We start from the raw sequence: 22,050 nt of genomic DNA on the forward strand, positions 1-22,050 counted from the left end.
CGGTAATGAAGACCCACAGGGCCAACACACCACGCCACAAGTACGTTATTGCTGATGCTAAAATTGAATGAGATGAACCGTAAAAACAAAACAACATAAAAACACGCGACCGATGATGCATTTATGGGGATGCCAGGCAAAACTGCACGGCGGCTATTTTATGCACCGATGAGTGTGCAATTTGGTCTGGAGGTTTTTTTTTTTAATTAACACGGTTTAGTGTGAATAATTTCCATGGTTTGGTAAATGGTTGGATTAACCGAGCTGAAATAGGTCAGCTAATGATGACAAAGCTATCCTGCTGTTAACGTCTCAAAAACGAAGGTGGAAGTCCATTTTCACCGAAAGAAAACCGGTTGATTCCGAACTAAAACTCCACTCCACTGTCACGAAAAAAAAACGGTAGCTCTGTACCGACTGGTTGGACATTAAGTTACACAATGCAACAATACACACGACCAGCAGAAGAACCACCAAACCCCCCAAAAGCTTTGCTGCTGTTGTGCCTTAAACGTAGATACATCCGTGCAACAATGTTGCTTTAAGGCAAAAAAGGTACGCGGATGAAGTGCACAGGCCAGAACACCAGTTTGTGCGTTGTGCGGAAATTAATCGGTTTGCCTCCTAGGGTTCTAGATTTTGGTGAAGAATACGGATCGTGATTTACCGTCCAGTTGGGTCAAGAAGAGCAAGTCCTTGTGCGATATATAGCTCAGGGAGACCGGAAGGGAGGGAGAGAGCATTGGTAAATGACCGGTGATGCACTTTTTGGACCCTGGAGGAAGAGCAGCTCAGAAGCAGCCCAAAGAACCCAAACCAAATACACCCGCAAAATCTGGACCGGTTTGAAGTTCTTCAAACTCTAGACCTCAGACGACTTGAGCTATGAGGAGGAGGATCTACTTTTAATAGTTGTCCAACTTTAAGCTTCTCAAGGGTTGTTATACACATCACAGCTTCATCACCAAAGCGGTTGATCAGTTGGAATCGCCCACCAAAATCCATCCTTTTCCATGCCCAATACATCTTCGTGGCATCTTCGGAAGAGCTTAAAATGCGGCAGATATCAATACAGGAACAAGCAGACGGGCGGGAAAAACAACAAAAATAAACCCCCACTCGTTTATTAGTGTTTTGTGTTGGGGAAATAAATGTGGTGCAATAAAATAACTCATCGAAATCGTAAATGGTTGTCGGGGCGATTGTATCGAGCGGGAACCTTCGTTTCGGATTGTGCCCCCAGAACAGCACGGGGTATACAGCAGAAGCCATTTTGGCATTTGCGTGTTGGGCAAATTCTTGGGAACGGTGGATCATCTGCGTTTTTTAAAAAAGCCTTCCACCAGGAGCCTTGCATGCATCTTCCGATCCGGTAAGCTACCACTCTTTGTGGGCTGAGGCTCGGCCGTTCGACAGATGAGCTGCAAATTAGTTCGTTGAGATGTGTCACATTACGGTGTTGGGTGGGCAGGGGAAAGGGAGTTGTTTCTTGGCTGTCCATTGTGTCATTGTGGTGGTGGAGCACCCAGTTTTGACTTACTGCTCGCAGGAATATTTCCTCTTCGGGGTTCGTTGGTCCCGGGATCATAAATATGCAGATTATCATTTTTTGAGCGGTTCACATCTCGGATCGGCGAAGGAAGTCAACCGGCTGGTTTGGTTGCACAAAATTTTAATGATCTCTGAAACTGCTGGCTCCTGTTATGCGCGATTAATTGGTGGAAAAAGTTACTTTACTTTCTGAGGCACGATTTGATGGGAAGTGCACTTACTTCAACAGTTTTTGTACGGTCATTTAGTGGTGGAAGTTGGAATTCCCACCAGGCTTTATTTGGACGCATTTGAACACCTCTACGTGCTTGTATTAGATTACTGCAAACTGTGATCGTGATCAACACCACCACCACGCACGCTCCGCGAGGTCGTCGATCGTCCGACAAACTTTACCACAGACCGCCGCTCCGTCCGCTGACGTCATCGAAAGTCTAACGTTTTAATATCGAACTCATTCGGCATTAGCGCAAAAAAAAAGCGGGCTGCCGATGTGCACACCGAACCGGAATGGAACTGCACTCATTCACCAGGGACTGTTATTGATAGCTTGCGCAGGTTCTAGAATCGATGTCACTCACAGAGACGCAGGCCCCGCAAAGGGAGGGGTAGTTGTAGGGCAAGATTACATGATCGCGCGTTGGTGGAGACATTCCACTTGGTGCGAATGTGGTGGTGGTGGTGTTCACCTTCAGACTTAGAAATCCATGATCAACAACCACGAAGCAGTGACTGCTGATAAGCACATCACCGGGGTTGTGATGAATGGCTACCAGCTCTGTTAGTGTATGGCAGTATGCGACCTTCAAGGATCTTGCAGGTTACGGCTGTGGCATGCCGAGTTGTTTATCACTAGACACGATCAACATCGGGTTGGCGATTCTTACCCCGCAAAGATGAATCCCTTTGGAATGTTTCGCATAAGTTCCGGAACATTCGAGATATTTCGTCCATAGCATGGAAAATCCCACGATCGCCAGAATTCATTAACGCTCCGGAGAGATAATAGCCAACCGAAGCTCAAATCTCCATACCTTCATTATCATTTTTCGGTACCGGATAAGTCCCCTAAACAACACACTCACGAAGCCACGTAGGAAATGTCCTGTTGTGCGGGACCACCCAATCCACCATCTCCTTTTTCCCTTTTGTAATTCAATTTCCAAGGTAACGCACATGCATAAGTAAACGCTGCTTTCCAGCAAAACAGTGCTAAATCAAGCCACAAACTTACGCTGGTCAGCGTCCTTTGGTCTGTTCCTGTTTTTTTTCGGGGAGTTCGATTCAAAACATCTCATCTTTATTAAAGCCTGGCAGCTTCCGCACATTCCAGCGTGTGTACGCTCGGAGGTGTTTCTGTGTGTTTTTTTTTTGGTTGGGTTTTGGGTTTAGTTTAGAGCGTCTTTCCGCAACCGAAGGCAATGAACCGTGTCAAGGAAAATGTGGAGAAGTGGAGAAGTCGCGCTGAACAGCGTACCCCTCTTTCATATCCTGACACATTGCCGCGCGGGTTGATTAGTAATTTAGATGAACCCTTACTATGGGTGTCCATGGTTCGGTGTTTTCTCTTCCGCCTCTCCGATGTCAAGGATAATACCGTGAAAAAGTGGAATTTCATCTGCAGATAGTATTGGCTTTAAGGCATGGAATGTCAGCAATTGCTGAGGATCGTTGAGGTGGTACCGGTCTTCACACGACAGGACCGATATAAAATCTCATCCGGACTATGCCTTCGTGCGCAGAACTGGCTATCCTTCTTCTTCTTTATCGGCAGAATAACCTCAAGAGGTCTAGAGGCCTGCCATTTCTGGCTTTCTGTGATTTTATTTACACGTAGCTGGATAGTCAGTCCTGCGTCCTGGGGGATGAGTCCGGATGGGATTTTGGACTGGTCCGTTCGTGTGAAGACCGGCGCCGCTACCATCATGCCACCGGGCCGCCCTAACAATGACTATGGGTAAAGCCCAACTAAACCAGGAATGGCAGCAGACCTAGACCTCTTGAGGTTGATATACCGATCAAGAAGAAGTTGAGGGCTATTTGTTGTACTGCAGTTGTTTGAAGCTCCTCAAAAGCCGAATGGGACCTTCGTGTGGCTTAATAAGATAAGAATAGCTTCAAGAGCTTCAAGAGGAACTCGATCCTTCCGGAGTTCGTTCACGAGATGCACTTCTAGTCTTTACACTCCAGCAGGAGGACCTCACATGGTATCCCAGACATGCAGTTTCCGATGCATGCCAAATTCTCATTCCTGTTTGCTTTTGCTGCACGCGCGCCGCCTGGCAAAAAGTTAAATTAACGGCCTCTCCAAAAGTGAAAGGTGCCGGGTGGGGGTCCCCGATGCTTCGGTGTGTGTCTGCGCCCGGTGGAGATTTATGGAAGATTTTTAATTCCTACCATTACCAATCTCGCCCTATCGTTTCCCTCCCCCCCCCCGAACACTCGCAGCGTGACGTTTGCGTTTCGGTCGAAGGGTTCGGTATCCAAAATTTTAGAATGTTTTACCCGTCGTGGGGTTTTCGTTCGGTTAATGTTTCTTCCTTCATCTGGTGAGTGCGTGATTAGCTCTGGAACGGGGAGTCGAGCGCGAAACACTGCTCAAACAACACCAGCAAAAAGATGCATTTTTTCGCGGAATGCAACAACCGCGACGACACATTTATATATCTCATCTCTACCCCAAAAGAAAAAAATAAGACCCCGCTCCGGCCAGGAAATGTCTTACCGGCTGGTGCATGTTTTATGCACTGTGTGTTCCTTTCGACCTTCCTCCACAGATCCGGTGAACCGATTGTGTAGTGGTGATTTTTTTTTTAATTCGGTTGGCTCTCGCTCTCCTTTTCCCTGCCCAATCGAAATGTTTGCCATAATTCATTCGCCCCATGTGCTCCACGAGCTTGCAGCGGGGATTTTACCACCAGGCGCTTACAGGCGCAATTTTTTTTCCCCCGGTGATTCCATCCTAATACACTTCCCAACCCAAGGGATCGCTGGCTGTTATTTTTGCCGAGTAATCTTTCATCTCGCCCCAGCACTTCTAATGCCGTCCTGTGACATGCCGGATCGTTTTATCCCTCCCCGTACCCCGCAAGACAGACGACAACACAACCCAACGCAGTGTGTGACAGACGACAAAATTGCATTCCTTCTTGCGTTCGGTGCAATAATATGTGCCAGAAAGCGGCGCGGTCCCGCCGAAATCACGACCCGCAACGCTAATAAATAACCGGTCCCGCGCACACACGGGTTCTAGGTCGATTGGTCAAACAGACCCGCGGCGGTAGACTGATACGTGTGGGTGTCATTAATTTGGTGTAAAGACGTGTGTCTCACAATCAACAAACCTGCGGCACCCTTGTCGGGATCATGTCGGAATCGTGTCGGAAGAGATGGACAGACTTCCTGCTAGAGTGACACACGGTGTTTGAAACCGAATTCCAGTCCAATCCATCGGCACACTCGCGGCCGACCTTTAACCATGTCACCAGTGGAAAGATATACGGATTCAGTTTTATAATTAATTGGACGCTTCTGCGCTTCATCACCATCAGCAACACGCTTCGGCGTGCGTAAATATGTGCAGCAGTAGTAGCAGACACCACCGAACACAGCAGGGGGGGAGGGGTGCCAAAAAACCATTTCTTCCGATTACGAGCAAATCTGGTCCAAAAATCAGTCCACGGCACCGGCAGTTTGCAAACGCACAAAGCATAAAATGTACATTCTATATGCAAGAAGGTCAGGCAGGAACGCGTCCCGCGCGCGCATGAGACCTTTTAATAATGCGCACAACGTCAAACTGACACAATAAATACATCTGCGCATGATATAATGAGATTTTTACTGTTGTTACCGCAATCTCCCGTTCGCTCTCATTTCTCCGTCTCTTGTCCGCCCATCCGCCCCAAGAGCGTCTTACTTAATTTATTTCTTCGCAAGGATTACGTTCCGGAGTTCCTCCCCAATTGCCACCACTTTTAACTCCTCTTAATAAAATCACCAAGAAAAAAACACACCCGGGGGGAACTGTGGTGCAAATATGCAATTTTCTGCATTCGCATATTGTCAGCAGTAATAAACGTATAATAAACCCTCAAGCCTTGCAACGCCTACCGCGTGATGGGGACGCGTCTTAAATTTCCGAAAACTGTCACAAAGTAGTCGGATCGGAGGCGGCTGAGGTGTTGGGAGTTGAGGGATCCTGGAACCTGGTGTGCGTATCCGTAATGTCAGAAGAAACGAGTTCAAGAGCAACAATTTTTCGAGGGTAATTAAAACAGTTTTTTATTGTTTCATAATTCATGGTGTGATAGGGGTCTCTTTGCGGTTGTGGAACCACCGCGCTTGTACCACGCTTGAGAACCTTTTGTGTTTTTCTCCGGTGCGCGGCACAAATGCGCGCGTGCACTTTCTTATCAAGTTTCGTCCAAGCGCAGATTGCTCCGGAAAGATATCCAGAAAGAACCAATGCAATGAGTTTGGTTGATGTTCTCCTCTCCTGGCTTCTAATGTATTCCGCGACAAGCTCCAAAGGGGAAGGGTGGACAAAAACAAAAAAAGGCACACGGACGATGACAAAACACTGCTGCACATTGCAGTTTAATTGTGTCTTTGTTCTTGGAAAATGTTCGCGTGCGGCTTTGCAGAATTAGTCCCTGCAGCTGTTTCGAATGTCCCGGAGTGCTTGGATGCACTTTAATATCACCTCAGTCGATAAGATCTGAAACGAAATTTATCCAAGCAATAATAACTAACGCATAACCCATCTTCATCTTCTCTCTGTGTACCTACAGGACGTGAAGATTTGTCGCCGTCGAGCAGTCTTAACGGCTACACCGGCGATGGCAGTGAGGCGAAGAAGCAGAAAAAGGGTCCAACGCCACGGCAACAGGAGGAACTTTGTCTCGTGTGTGGTGACCGGGCATCCGGCTATCACTACAATGCGCTTACCTGCGAAGGTTGCAAGGGTAAGTAGCTGTGGTAGCAGTAGAATATCGATCCAAGTCATACTAAACGCGCGTTACTCCCCGCTTTGCAGGATTCTTCCGACGTAGTGTCACCAAGAATGCGGTCTACTGCTGCAAGTTTGGCCATGCGTGCGAGATGGACATGTACATGCGGCGCAAGTGCCAGGAGTGTCGGTTGAAGAAGTGTCTCGCGGTTGGCATGCGGCCGGAGTGCGTCGTGCCGGAAAACCAGTGCGCGATCAAGCGGAAGGAGAAGAAGGCGCAGAAGGAAAAGGATAAGGTACAGACGAACCCTTCCACCACTGTTAGTACAACGAACAGCAGCTACAAGTCGGAGCTGCTGCCGGTATTAATGAAGTGCGAATCACCGCCCACCGCAGCGATACCGGTAAGTAGTGTGCCATGTCATGTGCATGCCAAAGAGGCTCTTTACTAATAATATGCCATTTTGTTGTAGCTACTACCGGAGAAACTGTTGAATGAAAACCGACAAAGAAATATACCTCTACTGACGGCTAATCAGATGGCCGTCATCTACAAGCTCATCTGGTACCAGGATGGATACGAGCAACCGTCGGAGGAAGATCTCAAGAGGATAATGATTGTAAGTAACACTATATGCGTGGAGAAAGTGTTTCAGACGGTGTTGGATCTGAATACTATATCTCTCTCTCTCTCTCTCCTTTTGCTCACTAGAACTCACCAAACGAGGAAGAAGATCCCCACGAAATCCACTTCCGGCACATAACGGAAATCACCATTCTCACAGTACAACTTATCGTCGAGTTCGCGAAGGGACTACCAGCATTTACGAAGATCCCGCAGGAGGATCAAATAACGTTACTAAAGGTACGTACGCCATACGTAATATTGTTACCGTTTTGAGACAGTACATAAATGTGTTTCTCCCCCGTTGCAATCCACCAGGCGTGCTCCAGTGAGGTAATGATGTTGCGAATGGCCCGCCGGTACGACGCCGAAACCGACTCCATCCTTTTTGCCAACAACCGATCGTACACGCGCGACTCGTACAAGATGGCGGGCATGGCGGATACGATCGAGGACCTGCTACACTTCTGCCGGCAGATGTACACGCTCACGGTGGACAACGTGGAGTACGCGCTGCTAACGGCGATCGTCATCTTCTCCGATCGACCCGGTCTCGAGAAGGCCGAACTGGTTGAGACGATCCAGAGCTACTACATCGACACGCTGCGCGTCTACATCCTGAACCGGCACGGTGGCGATCCCAAGTGTAGCGTCACGTTTGCGAAGCTGCTCTCGATACTGACCGAGCTGCGGACGCTCGGGAACCAAAACTCGGAGATGTGCTTCTCGCTTAAGCTGAAGAACCGCAAGCTGCCCCGCTTCCTGGAGGAGATATGGGACGTGCAGGACATACCACCGGTTGGGCTGGCACGGCATCAAGAGCTGGTCGCACAGCAGCAGCAACAGCAGCAACAACAGCACCACCAACAGTCGGACAATCCGAACGCTTCCTCAATGGCATCCACCTCGTCGAACATTGTCGTCGTCAGCAACGGTGTACAGCTTGGATCGATGCAGCAATCCAGTCAGCTACAGCAGCAGCAGCAGCAACAGGTTCACAGTAATGGCGGTGTGCCCACGCTTCCCATCGGTACTAACGTGGGGGTGGTCAGCAACGGTTCCGTGAACGGCGGTAGCAACAGTAGTAGTAACGGCGCGAACGGCACCGGTAGCACAAGTAATAGTAGTAACAGCAGCAGCAGCAGCAGTAGTAATAACACCAGTAGCACTAACAACAGCAGCAGCAGTAATAGTAGTAGCAACGGACTGCTCTCCACTGTCGGAATGCTCGAACACGTATAGCTAGCGTAGGGCACGGTGCCCTCCGTCGTCGGCACCGTCACCGTTGATGCGTTGCAGTTGCACCGTGGCCCATCATCGTCTGCGGCGGGTGACGTACTGTTCGACAGTCACTATCCGCTCGCGGGGCTGATCGGTGCGACCGAGCAACCCGTTGGCGATGACGACGGCGACGACGATGGTGGCGTCCGTGCGGACACCGGTAGCGTCTTCCCGGACGACGACATTCTATTTATCGTAGAGAGTTAATTTATTTTAGCTGGTTTATTACCCTTCTGTCCTTCCTCATGTGCGGTTCAGGATGCTCCATAACAGCAGGAAGCTCTTTTCGGGTGCATTGGAAGGCCATTTGCACAAAATCGGTTAACAACATATATTTCGGGGGGAGATCTTTACATGAATTTTCTCGATTTGAACACACCCACACACTCTACGAATATGTGAAAAGGGTGTGGAGGGAACACACGCTCTCCAAGAGAGGTGGCGTTTGAGGTCGGGGACAGAAGCAAACAATATTTCATTCCTCCCCATTTATTACATAATGTAACATCTGTACAGTTAGCAGGTACGCGCGATGAGCGACGACACAAAGCAGCGATAGTTGAAGTTGGTTTAAGTTTAGTGAGTTTAGTAATTTAGCGAAAGTGAGCGCGCGTGTTTCTTTCTCTTACTTGTTTTGTTATTGTACTTTTTTGTTTTGCTACACACACACTGTTGTTGTTGCAAATGGAAAAAAACGTAAGCAAATGAAACACATTTTCATAGTGAAGGAAGGGAAAGAAAACCAGAAAGGGAATTTGCAATAGAAACCATTATATTGTCCTGTAGATAATCTGTTTCCCTCCGATGGGAGAGGGAGGTTTAGGGATGAGAAACTCTGCTATCAAAGGAAGGTTCGGTTCGGAGAGACAGAGAGATAGAGCGAGAGAGCTGTGCGCCGTAAACTGTGTTGTGAATGTGTGGAAAGGAGAGAATAACGATAAAGAAAGGACTACTAATTACTAATGGATAAGTTTGCAGGAATAGTAACGTGTTTTATACGATAGAAGGGAAGGGAGCGGGTTGTGTGCCACGGTTTTTACCCATCGGATACGGGGGTACCCGAGTGCACACACACACACACGCACGCGTTAGTAGTAGTGTGTCCTTGTGTGTATTTAAGCAGATAGGGTGTAACGATACTAATAAGCTAAGCGGGGGAATACACAGCATAGCAAGATGCGTTCAGATAGTGAGCGAACAGACACACTACTACGACTACTACTGCTACTACTACACTATTACTGTGGAAAAAGATGCGAAAGAAGGCGCACCTTATCAAGCATCATCCATCTCTTAACACAAACACAGCAATCGTGTTCCCATTGCCTGGTATACCAACAGCAAATACACACACACACACGTGAACTTCCAACTGGGAAAGTCTTCATTAACTCTACTGCCAGCTACAATGCGCTGCTATAGTGTAATAGGATGGTAGTAGCACCACTACTACTACTGCTACTACTACTAATACTGCTAAACTACTATTTACTTTTGAAATTTGCTACCGGAAACACTGCGAGAATTATTGTGAAAGGAACAAACAAACAAACAAACAAAAACATACACACAACAACGAAAACAAAACTGCTGCAAACAAGAGGAAGTAAAACAAAACAACATCCGACCCAGAATACTTACTGCCATGAAGAGAAGTAGATGTGTAGTAGAAGAAAGTAGAAACTCCTCTTCCCGCGATCGATGGACAGAGAAGAACACACTTTAAATGCCACAAAATGTTCACAGCATGAGCAAACAAAAGGGATTTTCGCTTCCTTGTTTAGTGTTTGGAGGGTTTTTTGTGTGTGTGTCAGGATGGACAGTCGGTAATCGTTAGTAGTATACTGTAAGTGTGCAGGATTAGGTCGTGTTGTGTGTGTGTGTGTGTGGGATGCGGGATTTAGTTGGATGGAAGCATGGAAGGGAATCGCGTTTTGCGGTGCGACGAAGAAGGGTATGTGAGCGCCGCACACACGTGCGGCCGGGGGAACCTTCTTTCGTATCGTTTGGCTGTGACTTGTTAATAATTTTTAAGAGAAGCATATATTATTATTACTATCAATATAACTAACTACTATTACCATATTGCACACCATACGAAAACACACTCACACAAACACAAATGCTATGTCAGCTTAAAGAAGAGGAACATTTAACCGACAATGCATGTGCGTATATTTGCGTGAACGATGCGAAGCAGTGGTGTGAGAACAAAGTGTCCCGAAACCAGCATAGTGTTGCAAAACAAATTGCAAGAAAGTACATGCACCCACTCGCGGAAAAAAGTGTGTGTCGGGTTGGAAAGGAAGGTTAGAATTAAGCTCTAGCTGTACTAAGGTATAAAAAGATTGGAAAAGCTTTCGTTTTGGTTAAAAAAAATGCCACAGGCACACACACATGGGAAGAAGATAATGGTGATAATCCCCCGCCCATCATTGCGATCGTGTCTGTAGTTGTTTTCCGATATTTGGAACGAATTAGTATGAAAATGCCGTGACCTGCTGTTTAAAAGGGCTGGAGGAGAGTAATATATGGGTACCCATTGCTTTTTCCATTTTTCTACTTGAAATGTAGAGTGTGTGTGTGTGTGTGTGTGTGTGTGTGTTATTTGATTCTTTCTTTTTAGTAAACATCAGAATCCAGTTAGTAACAAAAGGCAGGAACAACCAGGTAGTAGGGCTCAGGGTTTAAAGCACTTGAAAGCTTCCCCATTTTCCCGTCGATATCCCGGTTTAGAGCAACACAACAGCAAACCCCATGTTTCTTTATCCTTTTGTCCCAAACGGTACGAATTAAATTTTGAAAGCGTTATTTTAAATGAAGTAAATTGCAGCTTGATGATGAATGACTGTGCTAGACAAAATTGCTTAATGAATGGCATTCAAAGACCGGTTGGATTTGTTTCTTCCCACCTTCATTGAATCCGGGTTTTCGCTTCCCAACGAGGTGTATAATTTAAAACAAATTAGTAGAAAAAAAAAGATTGCTTGTCAAGAACAAAAGTAATGTTGCATTTACTTTATTTACATCTTAGCCGTTAGGAATGGATGTTTCTTAGCGTGCTTTTGTTACATTTTTACATATCTGTTTTTAGTAGCATCAACCGTAACAAACCGTCAAACGCTAATTCGCTTGAATTAAAACCAATTCCCTAGCTTCGTTCCCACACTTCGTTCTCTATTAAGGACACTTTTAGCCTATTGTCTCCATTTGGTGCGAAATCGATTGTTTACTAGCACGCGAAATTATATCAATTATTAGTCAAATGTTGTGTAAATCGTTTTTAGCCAAAACAAAAAAAGGTGAAAAGCCGCAGTTGCGCGCGTTTACCCTCCCTTTTTTACATTGATTTTTGACACCCTGTTGTAGTGAAATTTTAAATTAAATCACCATCCATATCCTCCCGTCCATCAGCATCTTTAATTTTCTCTCTCTCTGTTTTTTTTCCAGCGACGACAAAAAAGAAAAGTGTCGTTTGTGTGTAGAAATATTTTTCATAAAAATAACACAAATAGTAGAGAAAAACAAAACAAAACTGGGGAACAAAACATGAACAAGCACATCCGCCTAAAATGGTAATGCTTTGTTTGTTTTTTATTTTAGTTAAAGTGCATCAAATTTCATAATAGCACCGCTGTATTGTTTAATATAAAAAAATGTTTCTCAACGCGGAGAAGAAAACAAAGACATGAACAGTGAAACGAAACACGCGAATGCCGGTCACAATGGAAAGAGGATAGTTCTAGTAGAGTGAACAGGTTTTGTTTTTGTTTCGGAAACGGAGGTGCCTTTTGACAAACAAACAAATAAAACAAACAAAACAAAACAAAAGTCGCAAACAGTGCAGGAAACTAAAAAGGGAAAACAAAAAAGCAGCAAAAAAAAACAAATAAATAACTTGCAGCAAGTTTAATGAAGAATAAACAGTCACATTCATACAATTCAAACTTCAAAGCAAACAAACAAACATAGAACAGATGATAGCAGTAAATGAAAAACAAATTTATAAAAGAAAACAGAAACATAAGCAAACCAACAAACATACAAAAAAAACAACCGAAGATGTATTTCTGTTTTGCATGGAATGGAAGTAGGAAGTGGAACAAGAAAGCGAAACTAGTAAACACACAAATTCTTTAACATAAGTGCAGCTTTCATTTTTGTGTGCAGATCGGTGCACAGCATGGTACACAACAGAAACTTTACTTAGATAGGCGTTTGGAGGAAATGAATTGCGTGCGTGAAAGCGAGTGGGTTGTTTTAGAAGGAAACAGAAACTAAACACTGGATATATGGACTGATCACACACGTGGTGTGTGTGCGTGGTGGACGTTTGATAAGGTTTCGAGTGGGCAAATAGAAAACAACGGTTAGGACAAAACATCCCTCTCATACGAACGCGCACCGCCCCCACAACCTGTTCAATATGGGCGAATTAACTTTGTATAAAATTACGCCATGCAAAAAGGCTTTTTAAGGGACAAAATCTCCCACACACAAGTGAATGTTACGTCTATAGATCTATATGCCCGATATTCGATTCCCGGGTGCAGCTGATGGAAGATACTTCTTTACTACTAACAGTAAAGTAATTACACGAATTGTATACAAAAATGGTGAAAAGAAATGTGTAAAAATGCGCATTTGTGAAGAAAGGAGGAAAACAAAAGGGAGAGAGACACAAAATATGGGAAAATAACAAACACAAAAACGAAGCACCAAAACTGCGCTTGGGTTGTAAAATTATGTACAGCTTTTAAAATGTAGTAAGTCGTATTATTTTCACATTAAAACGTTGTGGAAAGTTGTGGCAAAATGGAAGAAAACACTCCTTCACCACCGGAGGGGGGCAAAGTAATTAGCGCGGATGATGCGGTTAAGGTTACATACAAACCACACACAAAAACAGTGGAAGAAACAGCCGAAAAACGTGTGCAAAAAGAAATGCTAAGGGAAAGAGTTGTAAAAAACGAAAAAAAAACATGCAAGAGAGAAGAGAGGGATACAGAGCAGCAGCAGCAGCAGCAGTGTAATAGTGTAATTTTGTGTAATTTCGTGTTAAGCATTGAACTGGGATATGTGCAAAATTTTCTCAAATACTATTAATGACTTATCGATAGTTACTTTTTATTATTATTGCTATATTATTTTATTATTTTTTTGTAATAAAATATTTCTTTTTTATTCAAATGATTTCATTTTCGTTGCTGTGTTTTGCTTTGTCATTACAATTACATGCAATATAATTAATCTTCATTAGTTTTGTTATAAGTTTTGAAGAATGTTAAATTATGCTTCCTTTCGGTATTAATTTAGCCCACTGTGCGAACGAAAGGTCCTAAGCGCGCCACCTATGAGTGATACTTTGAACCACTCGAGTGTAATAAGCATTGCATACACTCAGGCGCTTTTCAGTCATTTCAAGTTTTAAATCAATTTTACACCGTTGATAACCATTAGTAATGTTTGAGAAAATTATTCAACATCACGCGAGCATTTGGATGGACATTTTGAACATAAACGACGCAAAAGATTGATAAAGAGTGCCAGATTTAGTTTTCGGTGTTTGCTGTGGTAGTGATAATTACACCAAACCTAGTTGAAGTTTGTATGTGCGGATATATGGTATCAATGAATGAGAGCCTTTCCACACCTGGTCGGGAGGAGTAGTTAAAAGGGATGGACAAGTTTTACTTCGGGCCAATCACTGCCGTTTCGAAAACGTAGAATCATACACCTAGAAGTAATGATACAGTAACTTTATACACGCATGGATGAAAGCATAAACTGCACGGGGTGAAGGAGCTGGTACAGCAAATCGTGAAGTATCTTTCGGTAATATTTTGATTCTTTTTTGAATGATTTGTGCGCGTAGAAATGAGTAAAGATATTATGAAATTATGAAATAACACGGCACGACCATACTTTCAGATGAAGACAAGACTACGCTAAAACAGATAGTAAAAGTAGCTTGAATAAAGCGAAATGATTACTGTGCTCGTCATACTATTATCACACTCAGAAAAGCGGTCAATAGTGTATAGGTGAATCGGTCAAAGCTGGAATATTCTGCTCAACCTGTACACTGCATAATATAACAATATGTGCAATTTATTTCCAGCGATGTGTTAAAATTAAGAAAAAACGTTTTTAGATATTTTTTGGTATTTTTACTTACACTAAAATGCGTTGCGAATGTTAACAATACATCGATTTTGTATGTAAATTCAGTGCATTTATACAGTTATATATTTAAACATAATATTAAGGACTTATTTCTTTCTAAATTTATTTAATTCCTTTTTTACAAACATCGTCCATTGTTGGATAATTTTAACATAACAACATATCTTTACTTATTTTGGCGTGAATAAATTATACAAATATGGAGTCAAAATATTACCCAAAGCTAGCGAGCGATATGTGAGCGCGCCGTGCGCTCGTTTAGCTGGTTGCTTGTGTGGAGCCAATTCATCCAAGTGAGCTGCAGGACACAATGCACATAAAAAATAGAGCATGCTCGTCACATACCCACACACCCATCTCACATTTTCGAACGATTACAATCGAAGGAAGCCATTTACAAACGTGCAGCTGTAGCAAAATGTCACCAACTTGTCACACTGCGCTCTGTGCAAGTGTGTGTGTGCTGCGAAAACAGTCAACAAAGCCATCACTAAGCTTACAAGCTGAAGCGGAAGAACAAAGAAACCAACTAGGGTAATAACAGAAGTGAAGCAAACATCAAATAAATTTAGAAAAAAAAATCGAGTAAACAAAACAAAAAGGGAAGGATGAAACAAACAAATGCAACTTATTGTAAAACATTTGCCCATCATGCCCCTACCGTGGCTGTGGGCGGGAGAGTAAAAAGTCTTCAAACGCACACACACGCAACCAACCTCAGTGACGTCGTGTTCCGCGTGTGCGTGGGTTTTTGGGTGTCGATTATGATTAAATGCAAATCTTAACCAAAAAAAAAGAGGTGTAAAACACTCAACCGAGTGTGTAATTGAGCAAACAATTTTAACGCGTGTAGCTTTTATTGGGTGTGCGGGAATGAATGCTGTGCACCGTAGAAACAAACCCGAATAAAACCATAATATATAATTGTTTAAGAAAAATGAAAAAAAAACTGATGATGTTAAATCAGTGGGAAGCAAAGTGGCAGTAAGATTAAAACAAAATCCCTTTCAAAAAAATCTTATTACTGAAGAAATGTTCCATCAAATCTCGTCGCGCATTTTACTAGTAAAAGAACAACGCTACAACAAACAAACAACAGCTAAAGCGATTTTTCCTCTAATTGCACTCAAAAACATACATTAATGGGGAGCTAGACACAAGTTAAGAGCAAAAAATATGAGGAAGAATAATACATTTTACAAACGATAGTCCGTTTATAACATTCCATCAGAAGAGAGTGACACGAACACACACTTGCATCAAACTTAATATCTACATTAAGCGTGTATTACATTGGCAGCAACATATCTGTGTGATAGTTAGATGTTATACTGCTGCTAAACCAACGTTGGAAGCTACGTAAAAGGACATTTTTTACACTATGCTACCAATGTCACTGTAACCATCTAAAAAATCGAGAGATAGAGAGAGAAAAAGACGCGAAACCAAACAAAATTGATGATAACATTGTGTATAATGAAAATAAGAAACATTAATAGCACACATTTCGCTTTTAAGCGTCCGAATAAGAAGAAAACACATCACTGCCATTAACGGGAAAAAATTGGACGGGCTTTTTTTCGAACAGTCACATTGAACAAATCAGCTTAGAAAAGTGTTGAACGCACCACCAACAAGCTGCGCGTGCAAAGCAAATTGCATACATGTTGGCGCCAAATGTATGCAATCGAACGAATAGGCTATGGGTTTTACTTTTAAACAATTTTTTAATTATCAAAAAAATACCATTTTTTTTTGTTTGTTGACAGAATTTGTTAGTTGGAAGAAAAAAAAACCAGTAAGCTTCCATATTTGGTATCTGCCCTTTGGCAGAACATGTTAAAAATGTTATCACAGCGATGTGTTCATATAGTTTGGTTTAATTACAATGACGCTTTCAAAAGCGATAAAAATACAATACTGCCACAACGGATGCGCTGCTACGCTAAGTTACTGGACTTTTATTTCCTCTATTGTGCGCTGTTTTGTCTATTTTACTGTCTTATTTTTATTACGAATCCTTGAAGTTTAATCTGTACAACTCTTTTAAAGCATACGACAACACACCTTTCCCTGGCGTAACTGTATGCATTGAAGCGTCGAGTAGCGGCGCTCCTTTCCGCGGAAACAACAATCCCCTAAACCACAACCGAATCCGATCCTAAACCGTCATTAAGCCGGTGCTGCCCCTAACCAAAATACGTCAAAACATCGACAAAGCTGCGCTAACAACAATTAAGAAACTAACATCCTTTCCCCCAGCGTGTCGCGCAACGTTTTTTCGACACAAATTCTAACGAGATAAGGAAGAGATATTCATAAAATGTAACGCTACATGTGTAAAAAACCAAAAAAAATAATTAAAATTAACACGTTTTTTGAACAAGAATCAACAAAGAATATGAGACTGGATGGTACAGGCAGTGGGAGTGTAAAGGTTGGAAATGTAACCAAAAAATAGATTGTTTTATTTTCTTTTGCTAAATTAAAGTGTTAACTTGTCGTCTGGTTTGTTTCTAGCAATACGATACGATTTGCCATGTGGATTGCATACATGTAGGAGTTTATTTTAAATTAAGCGCCTGCAGACTGCAGTATGCGTAACAATTGAAATAAACGCCTTTCAGTAGGCAATCCGCATGACACAATTATTTTCTCATCGATTATTTGTTCTTATTTTATCCTTTTTGTACTACATTACACTTATTTATTTGAATTAAATTGTGCTTTATGATTTCTTTTATATGTTAACATCGTGCTCTCAGTTTTTTTTTATTTGTAATTGTCTGATTTTCTTGCAAATTTTTTAACTATAACAACCAACCAATAACGGGCAACATAAAACGAAAGATGACTGATTGCGGTGCTCTTGAAAGTAGGATTAAATATTAAATAAAACGAAAAAATACACACACATACACACATAAGTAAACAAGCCCTTACACAACCATACCAGTTGGAGTAAAAGATTAGTAGAACTTTAGGGAAGAACAAGTAAGCGTAGCATTGTAATTAATACAGTTTTTTGAACATGAGAAGAACCACCATCACCGTAAGCACACTTTGAAAGTTCACACGATTAAAACAATTTTAAAACGAGTAAAGATCGATACCACAACTCTCAGAACGTTCACATTCCAGTGGTGTAGTAGAAGAAGCATAGTTTTTTTTTATAGGTTTCCATTTTTTATGGCTCCATTCCAATCGACACGCATTTCCAAATATTTCCAAGCAAAATTCGTAAACTTTCCATAGTTCATAGCCCATATCTATGCTCGTCGAAACGTTCGGCGCGAAGAAAAATATCCAAAAAAGAAACATACATTACTGCAATTGGAATAACTGTAATTGGTATAACTATGCACTAGAATATTGTTAAGGTAATTATTCTCTCCCCCATTTCCCAAAACATAAAACAAGGACTGAGCAGAAAAACGAAGCATGGGCGGGGAAGGATAACATTTAATGAGACTAAAGCGAACACAGAAAAATCGTACAGAGTTTGAAGGTATGGGTAAACTCATCAAAATTAGACTGCTAAAACTTTTTACATAAAACAAAAACAAAACTAAAAAGAAAGAATGAAAAAAAAATCTGAAAAATACAACTTAAGTAACCAAGAAAAGAAAACTGAATTTGGACACAGCATCCAGAAGAAGTAGACGAAAGAGAAGCACTGCAGGAGATGAAAACTAAAGATAAAAATTAACAAGCACACACACACGCAACTTCCTTCCCCCATTTTATGCTTCGGTAGCGTATAAAGATAAAGTTTAGACGATTTTCATGCGGAAAATGACAAAAAAATGAAACTGTAATCCCCTAAAAACTGCACGAAAACGGAAAAACAAACACCCCTTAGCTTGTTCATTACTGCCCTGTCAAAGAGTACACAAAACGAACTGTCTCACTTGGGGGAAAAGTGTTAATCATGTCCGTGCGTTGCTTAACTGACTTATTGTGTACTAATTGTTTTACACTTATTTAAACACTTATGAAAATACATTCAGTAAGGTTTTATTAGTGTAATTAGATTAATTTTATAAACTGTTTTCAGAACAAAACCTTTATGTCAAAAGCCTATTTTGATATTGAGATAAATTACACCACTTAACTATATTGTGTTGATAGTTTTTTTTTTTTCATTAAAGTTAAGTTAAATCAAAAAATTACTAAGCTTAGGTAGATAATTTCTTTTCCCCCAACTTCAATCTACCTGCCGGCGGAAAGGAACGAACTGAAGATAAAAAGGATTGAATCGAAAGAGAGGTGTGACTGTTATAAAAAACGTTACGTGTAAATAGAACCAAAAAGAATGTAAAAATGGTTGCGCAATGAAAAACAGAAGGTAAACAACCGGGGAAAACCAAACAAAACCATGATCCGACAATGATATGCGTAATCCTGTACAAGTGAACAATCTTTGACCTGATTCCTCCCCTAAAAATTGTTGAGTTTTGCATTAATCCTTGGCGGAAATGGGCGATGGAGAAGAAAATATATAAGCATTCGTATATAACTGTGTTAATAAAGGAGGTGAGCTAAACACGAGGGACAAACGAACCAGCAAATGTACAGATAATTAGCCATCTAATATAGGCACCAGTATGGGAAAAGGGTGGGAAAAGAGATAAGAAAAAGAGCAAAACACCTGAACAGAAGAGATGCAAATGTAGGCAGAACAAAGGAGGCGAAGAAATGTGAGAAAGAAGCTTATTATTTTTATAAAACCATGTCAAACTGTGCAATAAACACAACCAAACAAACAGTAAACCAATGTCGAAACATGAAAGGTAGAGAAGCAAATGGAGGACAAAGTTTCGTTAAATCGAAACCCGGTACCCCCCAATTGTCACCAAACAAAACAACAACAAAAACCCATTTTTAATTTTTCCTCTGTATGTACTCACTCATTTCACATCTTTCGAGCTATGCAAACACTCATCTTGATACGTACAAAAGGGAAAAAAAACAAAGATAAACATGAAAGTGAAATAGGAAACTGTTACGCACGCTGTTGCATTTACCTCAATGAATAGTTGCAAACACAGAGAGAGAGAGAGAGAGAAAGAAAAAGAAAGGAAGAGAAAGAGAGCCACACACAAATCCAGCATCAAATACGAAGCAAACAAACAATAATTCCAACACAGCTACAATTGCACGCGAGAAAGAAGCGAACCCACACATAAATATATATTCTAAGGAATGCTGTGTATGGAATGCTGTCTATTTAAGAAAAAGAGGCAAAACCGAACATACAACTGTAAAGAAAGAAAGCAAAGAAACGTATAAAACTATTCCAACAAACAAACAAAAACAACCGATAGCATCCAAATAGCAACAAACAAACAAAAAAACAAACACACATACAATATTTAATAACTCTAGACTTAACAACAACAAAACACACACAAAACCAACTGAAACCAAACTCAGAAGTCGAACAAGAAAAACGGAAAAGTATATATATATATTATATTAAAAAGAAAACTTTACAAAACAAAATCAACAAAAAAAAAATCGATAAAAAGCTATGTAACTATATTAACGAGAAAACAAAACAAACATCAAAACTGGATAAGAAACGTAAGCAACGGTGCGGGATAGAATGGTGGTAAGGTGGCAGGAAAATGTAAAGTAAACCGGCACACGGAAAATACAAAACCAGAGAGTACTACATAAAGAAAAAAAGAAGAAGAAGCAAAGGAAGCAAACGAGAAGCCATACAGCTGTGGAGCAAAAGGGAATGGTAAAAATTTCAATAAAATATGTATTCATTATTAAAAAAGGTAAAACGAATCTGTTTTCATTGTTCATTGATTTTGGATTTGTTGTGTAAAGAAATGTAACATTTCATTCTTATCTATAAGGGATCTACTTTACCTAAAAGGATAATTCTTCAAGAATGTTATAAGTAGCTGTAGTTGATTTCCACAGCCAAGTACTCTTCAGTAAAAATATTGTTGCACGGCGCATCTGCGTCTGCAGACAAAGATCAGCATGTGCATCTTTACGCTTATCGTTCGGGGCTACTATTGGGCCCTGGATTAGCCTTTGATGTTGTGCCTCTGTCCTCTGCATACAAGATTCTGCTAAACAGGTACACAACATCGATAAGTTCCAGACATCTTGCGATCTCTTTAGGGCATCTCGTCTAACAAACCCCAGGCTGGAACAATTTTCTTTCTGAGACGCGTGGTGCAACGCTCCTTGGAGGACCATCTTATATCGGAAGGGAAAAATCCATTGAGGAGCTGCCATCGGCTATAGTTGACCTATTTGAAGGAGTCGAACAATTATTGAATACATCAGACAAATAGTTCATCATTGGCGAATGTTTTGCTACATGACTTCCGGATGTCCAGAATGCTCCTAAAATACAGATAGCATTGATTTCCATAAACTGCATCTGCATTTGCATTTGCAATGCGTATTCCAGCAATTCTGGTAATACTGGTCAGTGCAATTCAGGAAATCGAAGACTTCGTCTTAAAATTTGTTCAAGATTTTCTCAAGAAAACTCCTCTTTACCTGTCTCTTGACTTGTATGTCTAAAATAGACGAAATGTTCTCTAGTAAACATTTCCACCCGAATTATCCACGAATTGTTAAGGTCGGTTAATTTCAAAAACTGATGCCAAACTATATTATACAAACCCTGATATTGGACCACTCTATCTGAAGAATGCCTAACAACTGATCAGTCAAGTGTAAACTTCAATTAATGTACCTGTTTCTAATTGCATCTTAGCATAACATGCGTGAACGCCTTAAAAAGATGTCATCACGATGCGATTGTACTGTGACGCCCTTGCCAGAAGCCAACCTGGCCAACGCTACGGCACTGCCTGCAGATCCGTGGGAACATTATTTATCACATACGAATGGCGATCTCCCACTCTAAGCAACATTATGGGAACGAGGTTAGATTGTGGTTGAGCGCGAAGATTTGGATTCTAAAGACGAGACATTTAATCGCCATATAGCACCGCACAACACACCAGCGTGTGGGTTGTGAATCTTCTTATCACTTCTCGGGCAGCAATGACCCTGGGAACCGACATCGAAAATCATGTTCCTCCTGTTTGGTTCGATGAGCCTATCAGGGCCTGCAATGGTTACATGCGCTCTTGCCCAGTGATAACCCGGCAGTTTCGAGAGTAGGAGGTTACCGCAGGGGTCAACTGTGGAGCGTGTTGCTGTCGGTAGTCGGCTAGCCTTTTGGCAGCACACATGCAACATGGTTACCATCGTTATCAGCCCCACCACAGAATCCTCTAAAGTCGAGCGCTTATGAAACAAATCCGATCTCAAACATCGCACAGAGCTATATTTTATAACGCTGCAGCTCTTTTTCAACAGACTTCCAATCAATCGGTTAAGAAGCAATGTGAATCGAATGTCAAATGCGCATTGATAGTAGACTTGCGAGTGCTTTTAAATATTGACACTTTTA

The 22,050-nt window shown here is 41.8% G+C and overlaps 1 protein-coding gene across 1 annotated transcript in view; it reads left to right on the forward strand.

Moving 5' to 3' along the window:
- LOC128709447 (ecdysone receptor) overlaps positions 1-8,369 on the forward strand; it is a 55,385-nt gene extending 47,016 nt beyond the window's left edge. Inside the window, exons 2-6 of the mRNA XM_053804444.1 lie at positions 6,345-6,518; positions 6,590-6,906; positions 6,976-7,122; positions 7,215-7,367; positions 7,446-8,369. Coding sequence (XP_053660419.1) covers positions 6,345-6,518; positions 6,590-6,906; positions 6,976-7,122; positions 7,215-7,367; positions 7,446-8,369 — 1,715 coding nt within the window. The remainder of the gene's footprint in view (positions 1-6,344; positions 6,519-6,589; positions 6,907-6,975; positions 7,123-7,214; positions 7,368-7,445) is intronic.
- Positions 8,370-22,050: the final 13,681 nt, after the last annotated feature.

Source organism: Anopheles marshallii, chromosome 2, assembly GCF_943734725.1.
Source record: "Anopheles marshallii chromosome 2, idAnoMarsDA_429_01, whole genome shotgun sequence".
Classification (NCBI taxonomy): domain Eukaryota; kingdom Metazoa; phylum Arthropoda; class Insecta; order Diptera; family Culicidae; genus Anopheles; species Anopheles marshallii.